Raw genomic sequence first — 13,585 nt, 5'->3', positions numbered from 1 at the left:
TCACATTTCACTAAATTACCACAAAATGATAATTGGAATGAAAATATCTATTCCTCCATAAAAGTGAAATTGAAATTGCATACCTTGATTTAAAGCTGTCAGGTGGCATAAGTTCCAAAGTATGAGTTGGTCCATACAGGTTTACAACATACAATTTTATTGTTGGGTTCACTTGACCTGCCTTTGAGAAAAAGAAAGTTGTAAAGTAAGCTACATAGTAAGTATTAGCATATACTGAGCAAAAAAGAAAAGGAATTTTGATTCATTTACTTTATTGTGTTGGGGGGGGGAAGTGTTTAATTTCTCTGAAGTTGAAACAGTTTTAAATTCAACAACTTGATTGCTTTCAATTGTTTTTGTAGATTGCTGCTTCTCAAGCACTTTCCCCAGACAATTAAAGGTGATAGGAAATTGTGATGACTTCATTCATTAGGCAGCTCTGTTCTTTCCCCAGAATGGCACCAGAGGGCCGGCTGCACACAACAACTAGTAGATTGAGCAACTACTTGCATTATAAGACATGAAATGCAGTGGCAAGGAGATTTGGCCAATTAAAAAAAAGAAGGAGAAAAGAAGAAAGGAAGGAAGGGAGGAAAAGAGAGAAGAAAAAAGAGAGGGAGGAAGAAAACCTGCCTGATGCAGGAATTAAGAGCTTAAAATTCCACAGAACCTAATGTATTCCATCTCATTAATCTCTCTGGCTTAAAAAAATAGACTAATTACTAATGAGGTGATTCATTTGCATAGTTGACCCTTCAGAGGTGAGTCATGGGTAGATTTCCCTCTTCAAGTACTCAGTGGTAAGAATATGCAATTTGAGTTCAGTGAATCAAAGTTTTAGTAAGTAAATAACAACTAGCATGTATAGCAGTTGGTATGCTTCTGCCATATAATATATGCTAAAGGCATTACATGAATTAATTCATTAAATACCATTACTACAGTTATAATTATACCCAATGAAAATGGAAAAGCTATGTGAACCATTTAAGGAGAAATATCTACTAACCAAAGGAACTAGTGTGCGAACCCAGGATGCTCTCAACCACAACGCTGGAGTGTGCTTTCAGTTTATCCCTAGGAAATGACTTTTAGTTTTCCCAAATGCTCTGTGAACAGTTAAGGGGTAGGAACGGCTGCTTTCATCAACATATCTCAAGCAGTCTGAGTGAATGTTCACATGAATAAATGATGTACTGACTTAGCTGATTATTTGTGGATCAATATGCTTCTAAATAATGCACCATTATCTTTACAATATGGCTGATGTTGAAAGAGAAATCTATATGAGATACACAAAGAAGAACATTCAAAGTGAGTTAAATGAAAAGACCTGACAAAATTCTAAAGAGAATGACAAAACTGTCTTAAAGATGACAAAGATTCCTGTTCAGACAAGTGGAATTGGTAAAACCCATCAAGACTAGAAGCATCATAGCACATTCCAATAATCATTAAGAGCTCCCCAAGAACTCTGTTAGGTCATAAAGAGACCAGCACACCTGCGGGAACAGGTCATACCCATGGCTCAGAAGCTTTGAGCCAAAGAAAAAGGCCTGGGAAAGCTTTGACTACAGAATGAGGTGGCTATTCAAGAGAGCTTATGGAAATGTTTATACAGTAAAGGTTTTCCTGAAGATAAGGGATGTGCTTGCTTCACTCCCAATGCTCAGCTCTAAGAATCTGTAAATGTTTTTCTTGCACCCCACCCTCTAGAGCCCAAGCACACTTGTTAGGCAGTTAGCTTTCTTTCTGTGGCTCTTAGGAGCTTCCATTCACATCATTCTTGTTTTAATTTTGTTGTCATGTTCCTCCTAGAAAATACTGGCTTTATCCATTTAATATTTAGTCTGACCATTTTCCTTGCTAGATCAGGTATGTGAAAATTGGGAGCTGGATGTAGTATTAGCAGCACAATGCAAAGTGTTGTTCTCAGAGCAGGAGCTTTAATTAGCATTGCCTGGGACCTTAGAAATGCAAATTCATGAGCCCTACCTCAGACCTATAGTCAGACTCAGGATCATAATCTCTGAGTGAGGGTCTACAAAACTGTGTCTTAACAAGATTCCTGACAATCAGTGTGCAAATTTCCATAAAACGTCGAGCTGCTATCTGTATATCCATACATCCATCTGCCTATCCATACATCTAAGTAGGATAGTTCAGTGGTTGTCAAAAGTTGGGCTGCATCTGAATTAGTACCCAGAGTTCTCTTGAAGCCACTTATTGTTGAATGACGCCCCCCTGCGCCCTGAGGCTAATATCCCTGGTGCTTCTAAGAGGACCACATTTGGGGAACTGGTTTAGCTTTCTCTGTAAGTCAGAGAAATCAGACATCAAATTTTGACTTTGTTATTTACTTGTTATGGACTATGGAAAGATGCTAAAAATCCTCAAGTATTCATTTATTTGATTGTCAAAAATGAGACCAATATCTCTCAGAGAGATTTTGAGTCAAAGAAGGATTCCTGTCTGTGAGGATAAAGATATCTCATAGTTTTGCAATGTGGACTAACAAAAAAGATTTATAGAATGTTTTGCAATGGTAAATGGTAGTGAATTAAAAAATCGTAATTATTGTTAGGACACTAAATCTTTTTTTGTAGTTAGTGACAGCTGTGCTTATACTTTTTATTATTCAATACATTGATTAAAACAAAAGAATTAAATTTGACCATTCTGAACTCTTACTAATGATGCACAGTTATACGGCATATTTTGTTAAAGATGTATTAGTTGCTATCATATCTTTTAAGGCGGTTTTCTTTACATCTGTAGCACTATAAGCTTATACACAACTGGGTTCACTAACACCCCAATTAGCTTCTACACGAACACAAAGCAATGGCTGTAAACTCATATGGCCGATTTTCAGACTAAAAGCAAACAACCAAATGTCGGGCTGTCTCCCTAATTCAACTGTCCAGCATTCTGTAATCTTAGTTATATTTTTATCTTTCCATGGAGTTTTGAAATTAAGCACATATCAATAGTTGAACTGTACTTTTTAACATTTGAATCATTTCAAGTGTTTGCCAATTAGAAACATGTGTATATTTGCTTTTCATGGTTCCATTTGCAGCAAAGACTGCAAATCTGCAGAATTCCTTTCTCTATGATTCTGAAACACAAGCCTCAATAATAATTAACCTTATTTTACTGGCAACTAAATTGTCATTAGATGAGATAATGTTTCAATTAAAAAGATTAACCTGAGGTTACTGAAATAGAACTGTGCGTCTCTTTTGTGCTGAATTGCTAATGATGGGGTGTTTTATGAGTTCCGAATCATGCTGAATTAAGGAAAATACAAATATATTTGTTTACTATAAGTATTTCATTAGTAAATCTGACGATGTTGGGAATTTACCACACTCATTTTAAGCTAGTTGAATTTAAAGCTCAATTGAATATGAACTCTGTGTTTTACTTCAATGTCTAAAGTAGCACTTTTTGAAAGTTTATTGCAAAAGTAAAAGCAAATTAAAACAATGCATTTGTTACAGGAAAATCTATCAAACATTTTCTTAAACCACCAAAAACTTAAGTAATATGGTCACAATGATAATAACACTTATTTTCAGAACATGAACTAACACACAGATCTATTTTCTTTGAGTCCTAGTATGCTTAAGTACCCAAGTAGGAGTTTTTGATAAAAACTGCTTGAGGGCTGGGTATTTTTTTTTTCTTGGCTTTGGCTGACAAAGTATTTTTCACTTATCTTTAATACTCTTTGATGGTAGTCATTAACATGTACTTAAGACTTCATCATGTTGTATACCTAAATGACCTAAACATACGGGGAGAGAGTGAGGGCACAAGCAGGGGTGAGGCTAAGAAGGCCACCCGCCCATCTACAGCTAAGTCATTAGGGGTAAATGGAAAAAGCAGACCTCCACAAATACGCACCAACTTAACAAGGAGATGTTTAGACTCTAGCTGCGTAATCGAAAATACAAGTTGACCTCTGGTAGTTTTATAGCGGTGATTTTCAACTGGTGTGCCATGGCGCACTGGTGTGCTGTGAGAGGCTGTTAGGTGTGCCATGAAAAATTTCAAAGAGAATTAATTAATTTATTTTCAAAAGAACTTCAAAGCACAGAGAGTATATTCTGTTTTTTACTCTTTTTCGTTTTTTGATCAACAAAATTTAAGTGTGCCGCAGAAGTTCAACTATAGCTTGAAGTGTGCCATGAGATAAAAAAGGTTGAAAAACCCTGTTTTATAGTGAGGGATGAAATTAATAAATTTGAGTTGTTTCCCTGTTCCTGAAGTAACTATGAGTTTTATAAAATCACTAAGCCTTTAAAGATTTATTCGGCCATTTTTTAAATGATACAATTATGATGAAAACTAAATGGGAAAAAAAAAGTGAAGTCTCCCTGAAAACACAAAGTACTTTATAAGCACACATGATTTCTATAACTAATAAAAAACACTATTGCGATGTTATATCTATCTTTACCAATAAGCAATATTAAATAATTAATAAAGTAAATTATTAAGTGATAACAAGGTATCTAGGTTTGTGCCCAGTGTCTTCTGAATTATTGCAGAAGTGTTAATTTTCTTAGATGTTTCTAGTTGTCTATTTGTTTATCTCAGTCTTGACAGCATTGTGAGGCTAGGAGTGCCCACACTTAAGCACCATCAGTCCATAACTAAGGAGGTAAATTAAAAATGAGTTAATGGGCTCAGTGCCTGTAGCTCAGCAGCCAGGGTGCCAGCCACATAAACTGCAGCTGGCAGGTTTGAATCCAGACTGAGTGTGCCAAACAACAATGACAACTGCAACAAAAATAGCCGGCATTGTGGCATGCACCTGTAGTTCCAGCTACTCAGGAGGCTGAGGCAAGAGAATCACCTAAGCCTAAGAGCTGGAGGTTGCTGTGAGCTGTGACGCCACAGTACTCTACTGAGGGCGATATAGTGAAACTCTGTCTCAATATACATGTATATATATATATATTGAGTTAATGCATATGGCTTTTTTATCTGAATCAGAATTTCCCACTCCTCTTGAGCAATAACTTGCAAAGAGTTGCCCCTTCCAGGGCACTGATTTGATTCCTCTGCACAGTGCACTGAAGACTGAACAACAAACTGGACAGTTGGATGTGTCTGTCACAGTCTGTCACTGTATCTCCATTTCCTATTTAAATTGTCAGGTGAATTTCATTATCACATGAAAATCGAACAATGGAAGAATTCATCTATTTGAAAAATGTTTTAAGTTCTCTCCTAAGAAAAAGGGCTAGTATCCTGTATAGGCCCAAAATATCACTCACAAAAGCACAGTTTAATCTAGAATTTAAAATGTCATAAGATCTTTTCTTGGAATACAATAAAAATTTCTTTTTCTTTTCTTTTTTTTTTTTTTTTTTTGAGACAAGAGCCTCAAGCTGTCCCCCTGGGTAGAGTGCTATGGCATCACAGCTCACAGTAACCTCCAACTCCTGGGCTCAAGCAAGTCTCCTGCCTCAGCCTCCCAAGTAGCTGGGACCACAGGCACCCACCACAACACCCAGCTATTTTTTGATTGCAGTCGTTGTTTGGTGGCCCCGGGCTGAATTCGAACCTGCCACCTTGGGTGTACATGGCTGGCGCCTTAGCAACTTGAGCCACAGGGGCCGAGCCAAAATTTCTTGATGAATATGATTAATTGTTATCAGGTTAAATTGTTATTTTCTCTAAATAATTTTTCTAAAAAGCACTGAATATGCTATGAAGATGATTTCTGATGTGTGTTTCCAGAGAATACCCTAAAAATCCCGTTTTTAAATCCCGGATTTGGAAGCTGTGACGAAGCCTTTATCACTGGCCTAAAGCCTGGTGGACATTTGCTCAGTTCTTGGCCCAGCTAATGCGGTGTGCAGATTCAAAGGTCGAAAACATATTGTGCTTGGAAAAAGCAAAGGATAAGTCGTAAAAGAAATGTCTTAAAAATGACTTTAAACGAAATCATCATCTTCTCTTAATTAACAGCTAAAATGGGAAGCGGAATTTTAAAGTTTCCTGTGAGACATCTTTACGTGATTAATGTACAGGGTAAGTCTTTTTGTTATCGTTATATAAGCATGGGGAAAATACATATACAAAAAGAGACTTTAAACAATTGATGATGACATACAGGGGAAAAACCAGAACACAACCAATGTTTCTGTATGGTGTTCTTGAGGCTTATTTGTTGAAAAAGAAAAATCCACCTCTTCTAGCTCCCCACGGCTTTGACGCCAACCCAGCATTTCCCATAGTAGGCTCTAGAGTACGCTCTGCCAAAATAATGCTGATATTAATGCTAATAAATTCTTTCTGCTAGTCTATCCTTTATTGGTGATTTTTTATGTTTAGTCTATTCTTTGAAATTCTTTATGGTCAATCTATTTCTTTCTGGAGATTCTTTATGCTTAGTCTGTTTTTTATAAGGAGATTTATAATACACATTAACATATAGTGCATGAAGCACACTAAAAAATCATCTGAAAGAAATTAGACATTTTTTAAAAGAACTTCCAACTTACTTAACGGCAGCACATTCCTCTTTCATATAACACTTAGTAACAACCTGCAAGATAGACCTGAAGAAACCTTTCCCCTGCCTCTGCTGTAATACTTACCTCTTTTCTCCCTCTTTTCATCTGGTAAGGTGAGAAAAAGTAAGAATGAGCATGAGAAGGAAAGAACTGCCCCGAAAATCAAAAGTTCCCACAACCCTAAATAGTCTCAACTTCTTTCTACCCAAGCACTGTATACAGACTACTGCGCGCTTGAAAATATCTGATAGCAGCTGAGGGAAGCTTCTGTTTTCCTCCAAAGATAATTTGCTCACAAACCAAGAAGACTGTCAATGAAGCCAGCAGAGAGAGAGGGTGAACACACTAGGATGTCTAATCACTTACCTTAGGATAAGGATACTGCTTTCCTTTGGGATACAGCGCTCCAGTAAACCGAGGGATGACCATGGTTGGCACCATTGAGTTATTAAGCATCAGGAAGGCAAGCCTTTCTCCATCGGGCGACCACCAGTGGGCGATGTGAGAGTGCAGAATTTCCTCTAGAATAAATGAGTGTTATTTGAGACCAACTGTAGAGATGTGGGCTCAGTGACCCACAAACATCTGTCCTTGAAATCTCCGTGGTACCCACATGTTCTAATCTAGACCGTCCATTGGATTTTATTTTCTCTCCTGAGAATTCCATATTTCTCAGTTACCCTTTTTGCAGGAAAAGCAGCTGCAGAAGGAAAGAATGAAGCAATGAAGTCGGGGTTTCATGGATTGCCAGCAAAATGAGCCAAGCAGATGAAAGCACTACTGGAGTAAAAGAATGAAAACGGTTACTCAAGAGTGAGCTACGACCAAAGCCATATCCTCATGGTCACTCACGCACATTTGCATGTGTCACGTTTCCATTCTCTCCCTGTCAAGCAAGGTGAGGACCATCTCAACTCATCAAACTATTTTATGTTCTCAGCAAGTGGAAGAAGAATTACACAGTTGGCTTTCATCTAACGTAAGATCCACTTTTATATACCTGCTTTCTGGTCCAGAACGTGAACCTGTAGGAACTACATGAAAAGGGCCCCCATACCCTCTGGGGAGGGCATGACCATTATAATCCTTTGGCAGGAGGTTAGAAGAACGAGAGTGAAGTCAGGTTATTCTCTGGCTCCATCCTGCAAAGTCACCTCAGGCTGGCTGTGAACTTTAAATGATGTCACTACTTCAGTCAATGCAGCCATCTCTGTACAATTTTCATCTCTGTGGTCATAGAGATGAAATAATAGCTTGGCTGCTACTGATTCAGATGACAGTACGTTCCTCTGTGGTTTCCCTACACCTCTATCTTTGTAACTGTTCCCTTTGTAAATAAATCCTCTTCAAAGTACCTTATTGAGTATGCTGACTCTTGAGACTCTGACAGATACAGTAATTAATATTAGTGGACTCAGAAAAGAAACTTTCAAAATTAGTTTTTTGAGATTAGGTTTGTCACATTTCTGTAGATAGACAGATAGAAGCATATATGTAATCATTACCTTTCTAGGTGGGAATTGGAGGGGGGACAATCCATTGCAAGGGATGGCTCGTCAGAGATCAAATATCACTGTTAGTGACATCATCGAATAAAACATAGACAGAGGGAGAAAGACATTGGGAGAACAAGTGCTCGTGGCACTCAGTTGATTTAACCATAGTGATCGCAAAGATTGTGAAACATAGTTCACATGGTTCTTCTGACATCCCAGTGAGATTACGCAGGAAAAAACAGAAATTGAAACCATGATTATAAAATTAAGAATGCAAAAACAGAACCAAAGGTCATCATGACATCTTTGGAAGAGTCTCCTATTCTGTAGTCGCAGGGGAGCAGTGGCTGCAGTCCAGAAGAATATGGTAATTGTTGCAGAGGTGTAATGCAAATTAGGAACTCAATTCCACCTGTGCTTTTAAGCAAAAAAAAAAAAAAAAAAAAAAAAAAAAAAAAAAAAACAGGTATTGGTAAAGAAGGATTGAGACCCTGACACATAGGATAAGAATATTAGGGTAAACGTATGCAGTATACTTAGAATTTCTGGGCCAGTCTCATAAATAATACATTTTGGGTTTGAATACTGCTGTATGTAGATAGTTTTATGGCTGAAGGGTTTGAAAACCAAAATTCCCACAAGTCTTCTTGTTGACAGAGGCAACAGCCATCTGTGGGAAAGAGACCTCCCTCTGCACAAAGGCAGAGAATGGGAGCCAAATCTCTGTTTAGGTTTGAGACTCTGCAATACTGGGGATATTTCTATAGACACAGCAGTCTGGGGACACCCTAGAATATCATATTGAGATATCACTTCTAAAGTGAGAGAAAAACTGTTGGGATTATATTTATACAAAAGTACAAAGGAATCGAACTCTGGATTTAGAAGACAACATAAACCACATTCACATGCGTTGTTCTGTTCCATCTCCTAGGCAACCTGCATAGCTGCCTGTTCTGAGTGGAACCTGAGCACCAGAGTTCCTGCAACATAGTAAGGCCATGATGCCACCTTCCCTGCCTCCTGCACCTCGTGACCCAGCAGAGCCAATGGTTAAATGTTCACGGCAGACAGAGATGTTGTGTGGAGCCTTTAGCCTACATACGATTAGCACAGCAGAAACATTACCAGCTTTAGAGAAAGGCCATCACCTGTTGTGCAGAAACATATTATCTGCTTCAAAAGAAGCTCCCTCCTGCTTTGTGCTAGAAATAATTAGCCTGACCATGAAAATACCAAGTGACTTTGCGACCAAAATGCATACCATGAACTGATTGTTACCTGATCCACTGACCATAAATCTGAGTACATATAGCTACATTCCACTATAAAATAAAAGTGGAATAAAACAAAACATACGTCACTGCCTACAGTATTTCATCCTTGGCTTCCTCCTCTCTCCCCTTCTCACATCTGTGCCACAAAGTGTGTTTTCTTTTTTCTTTCTTCCTTTTTCTTTTTGCAGTTTTTAGCCAGGGCTGGGTTTGAACCCGCCACCTCTGGCATATGGGGCCAGCACTCTACTCCTTTGAGCCACAGGCACTGCCCACAAAGTATGTTTTCTAACATGAGTTAGAAAAGGCAGAAAGAAAGCTGTCCTGGGTTATGGGCACGTCGGCATGATGAACGAGAACACGCTGGAACCTGGTGGGCTCTGCAGTGCAGCCTCATTTATGAGCGACAGCAAAAGATGATAATAAACATTAACCCTCTGAGTGGGCAGAATCATAAACAGAATATTTAAATCTGAATATGGAATCAAGGATCCTTCCCAACTCACAGACATTAACTAATACACGGCTGCTTGACCAGGAATTTGGGGAAAGTGAAATTAGAAAATCTGTGACAAGGTAGTTCAGGAAAATATAAGTGAATGGACTTATCAAAAGGGCAAAAAAATGAATATATTAGTGTCCAACTTAATATCCACCAGTGCAGATTATAGCAGAGGAGGCTCTCAATAACCAGATGGACTAAAAGAGTGTCCAGGGGATGTTGGTCAGCCGCTGGCTCCCGCCATGACCTGCCAGTGGTAGTGAACATCACAGCTGACTACTTGATGGCAAGTAGATTACATGGGAACCTTCCATCAAGAAGAGGTAGTCTTTTGTTCTGATAGTGATAAGTACATATGTTGGGTGTGAATTTTTTCTTGTTCCCTATTCAGCATGACTATTCACAGAATTACAGGAAGGCTTACCTATTACCATAATAACCCACACTCTATTACCTCCTAACAGGAAATATTCTATGAAAAAAAGAAGGTTAATGGGTTTAGTGCATAGCATGGCCAGGAGGTATAGATCTAAGAACTCAAGGGTAAAAGTCACAGCATTCTTTCACTATCATACCAATAACCCATTGGATAGAATTTCCTTTTTGTTCTCATAATCATGAATTGGTAAATTTAGATGTTCATTGCTTAACAGAGGAGAGTCTTGAACAGAAATACAGTCAAAATTCTGCTCCTCTGAATTGGAAGCTTAGATTTCCCCCTAACCACTGTGGGCTCATTATAAACCAAAAAACACATTTAAAAAAAAAACCCTGGAAAAACATAGTCACTATGCTTGCTCTGGTGATTGATCTCACCTGCCAGGAGTAAAATATGTCTTTGCTATAAAAAATAGGGTAAAGGGAAACTTATTTGGAACTTAGATTATTCATAAATACCTATTTTACCAATAGTATTATTTTTTAGTATTGGCCAATGGAATACTGAAATTATAGCAACCTAATTTACTAAGGAGTAAACTTGTCAGGAACAAAGTTTTAGTTGGATCCCCTTGTTAACTAACCTGCCTAGTTGACATCCTGGCAGAGAGTAAAGGGAAAAGGAATGGGTAGTTGACGAAGGAAACCATGGTTGCAATTAAGACCACATAATAAGCTTATTTCTTTTCTTAATGGTGCATTTTTCCTGCAACCTTCTATGAAAAATAAAAGGGGTGGCTATATTTATAAATTTCAAATGTATAAGTGGACTGGTCCTATTCTGCAAAAAAAAAAAAAAGTAGCAGATGGGACTTAGTGTGTTTCTCTTTCTGGGACACAAACTTTAATCTGAATAATGAGAATATTCCCTCGTTTTCTTACTTTCTGTTAGATATGACCCATGTGAAACCAACTCAAAGAGAGTGAGTGCATAGAATCTATTTTCCTGGTTCCCCGGCATTGAAATCATATGAATCTGGCCTTGTTCAACCAAAACTCACTGTTTCCATTACTTTGGAAAATCTATGGAATTTTTTCTTCTGGTGTGTGATGACAGCTGCCTCCCCTCCCCTACTTGGGTGTTAATGGCTAAACCATTACTAGCTGCAGTTGGTGGAATGTCTCTTGTTCTTGATAAGTGGTCCTTTCAAAGACTAAACCTCCTTACAATACTCTTTTTTGAATGTGCTATTTTTTCTCCCAGCTCTGATCTGACTCTGGATTATATAAATAATTTAACAATTAAATTGAGGAGACATGAGTTATACAAATGACATACTAAAGAAAAAATAGATATGTTAAGGGCTAATTTGAGTGTAAAGTCTAAGTCCTACAAGATGTGACAATATTTAAAATCCTATTGACTAAAGTCATTACTGTTCTGAGAAGCAGGTTCTGTGGCAGGTGCTGAAAGATGTCAACCCAGCACTTCTCAAGAGTAAGCCTGGCCCAAATTTGAGGACACCGTTCAATAGAAATAAAGTACCACCTACTTTCATTCATTTTAGAGTGATTAATGCCTAATGTTATCCTCACAAAATTGCTAACATATGAAAATAATATATACAAAAATTTACAGATGCAAAAATAAAGCTAAGTGGAATTGGAAGGAGGTAAATAAAGGAATCTTTAATATGCATTTACTTAACAGTCATCCTGGATAAGGCATAAGCTCCTTTAATTGTAACTAATGGGAACATTTACTCATGGATTCAAACTTCCTATGTTAATTATATTATATTATTTACAAATAATTTATTTTTACAAATTGCATTCCATTATCATTTAGCACGAAGCTTGGCTCTCCATCATTTTTTATTACTCTGATTTAGCAAATCTCATGGCAGAGCAGATGGAGGTTTCAACACATGTGGGTTTATGGCAGAAATACTCAAAAACGCAGCCTCAACATGGAGAGCTTCCAGAAAAATAAGATACAACCATTGTGTTCAGATGAGCAGGAGGGTGCTATTCTGAAAAGCAAGTTAATTTTTTTTCTATTTTTAGCTTATCAATTTAGACAGATAGGATTTCCTAATGATATACTGGAAACCCTGTAGGCTAGTGGTTGATTTTCCTCTCCTTATTTTCTGGGTATCACTGGTTAACGTTCTTGGGAAAATTGTACCTATTCTTAACCTTCTCATTTCCTGTTACATATAAATGAACCACAGTCCTGCCTGGCCCCATTCAATGGCTGATCTTACCCCAGTGCAAAGTCATCAAATCCAGAGGTAACTTTGGAATCCGTAGCTTGTTTGACTCCTAGAGACCCTGCACTGTAGATAACCCCATCTTCCTCTGGCCTCCATGGCTGCAGCCCTATGGATGGCACTTAGTAAGCACTCAATAAATATTTGTTAAATCAATGATGCAATAAATGCTATGTTATGTGCCCCCAAAAGTCAAAAAATAATGTGAAAGTAGAGTACATTGCATTGTTCTCATTAATCGAAAATGTGTAACAATTGCCAACTGCTGATAAGGATATTATGTATCTTGTAGATTTGTCCTCACTTCCTCATTTAAGTCCACCCTGAAGATCTATGCAAAGACTATTTCTTTTATGAAGCACCTGAGATTCCTCTATAACTTTATTTAGCATACTGACATAAATTCATTTGTAATTCTATTTCCTGGGTCCTGACTGGCACCTGATAGAATAGTTGCTTACTGTTCATCTCTCTACTGCCCCGGAAATACCCAAGACATAGAAACCCTGATTCCTTATTGCATTGCTCTCACGCAATGCCTGATAGATATTTGTTCCACAACTATTGGACTAAATTTCAAAGAATGATCTCTTAAAAATATGAGGTTGTAAAATGTATTTATAAATCATTTTGGCATATTAGTTCCATTACGCTGCATGCTTCAATAATTAATAGTGATAGTCATTTTTTCTACTTAATAGATTAAGTGTTTTATGGAAATGTTCAAAGCTATGAACTTGGTAAGTGTAGACTTTACTTACTTTTTAATAACATTTAAAAGTTTGATTTTAAACAAAAATTTGGTCTCATGTCTGATTTACTTATGCTCCCATGTTCAATATGGCAAGTTACATGACTAGCAATGGACGTGCTTTATGTGAATAATGTTTAAAATAATCTTCCATTCTGAATATTTTATTATTTTTCTGGACTTCACTAACTGTTTAAAACATATTATATTTTATATGGTTTTACTTTCCTTAGGGACTGAATCTTACTAGAAGTAAAAAGAAAGAAGCTTTAAAAAGATGCTTTTAAAGAGTTTTAAAGACTCAGCATTAGGGACTGAGGTTGGGAGCTGCGTACTCTCACTGATTGGCCTGGCCCTGAAAACATTAAGATGTGG

General features: G+C 37.5%; 1 protein-coding gene across 7 annotated transcripts in view; it reads right to left on the bottom strand.

The window, feature by feature from the left end:
- Nucleotides 1-13,585, bottom strand: part of DPP10 (dipeptidyl peptidase like 10) — a 1,381,219-nt gene that overhangs the window by 78,655 nt on the left and 1,288,979 nt on the right. For all 7 annotated transcript variants that reach the window (XM_003792626.2, XM_023514792.1, XM_023514795.1 and 4 more), the window contains 2 exons: nucleotides 6,903-7,057; nucleotides 84-181 (listed from right to left, as the gene is read on the bottom strand). In XM_003792626.2, coding sequence (XP_003792674.1) covers nucleotides 84-181; nucleotides 6,903-7,057 — 253 coding nt within the window. The remainder of the gene's footprint in view (nucleotides 1-83; nucleotides 182-6,902; nucleotides 7,058-13,585) is intronic.

This window comes from Otolemur garnettii, unplaced genomic scaffold (assembly GCF_000181295.1).
Source record: "Otolemur garnettii isolate 467f Iridium unplaced genomic scaffold, OtoGar3 scaffold00059, whole genome shotgun sequence".
Lineage (NCBI taxonomy): Eukaryota > Metazoa > Chordata > Mammalia > Primates > Galagidae > Otolemur > Otolemur garnettii.
The sequence above is the reverse complement of the archived record's forward strand: the minus strand, read 5'-3'. Positions and strand labels throughout refer to the sequence as shown.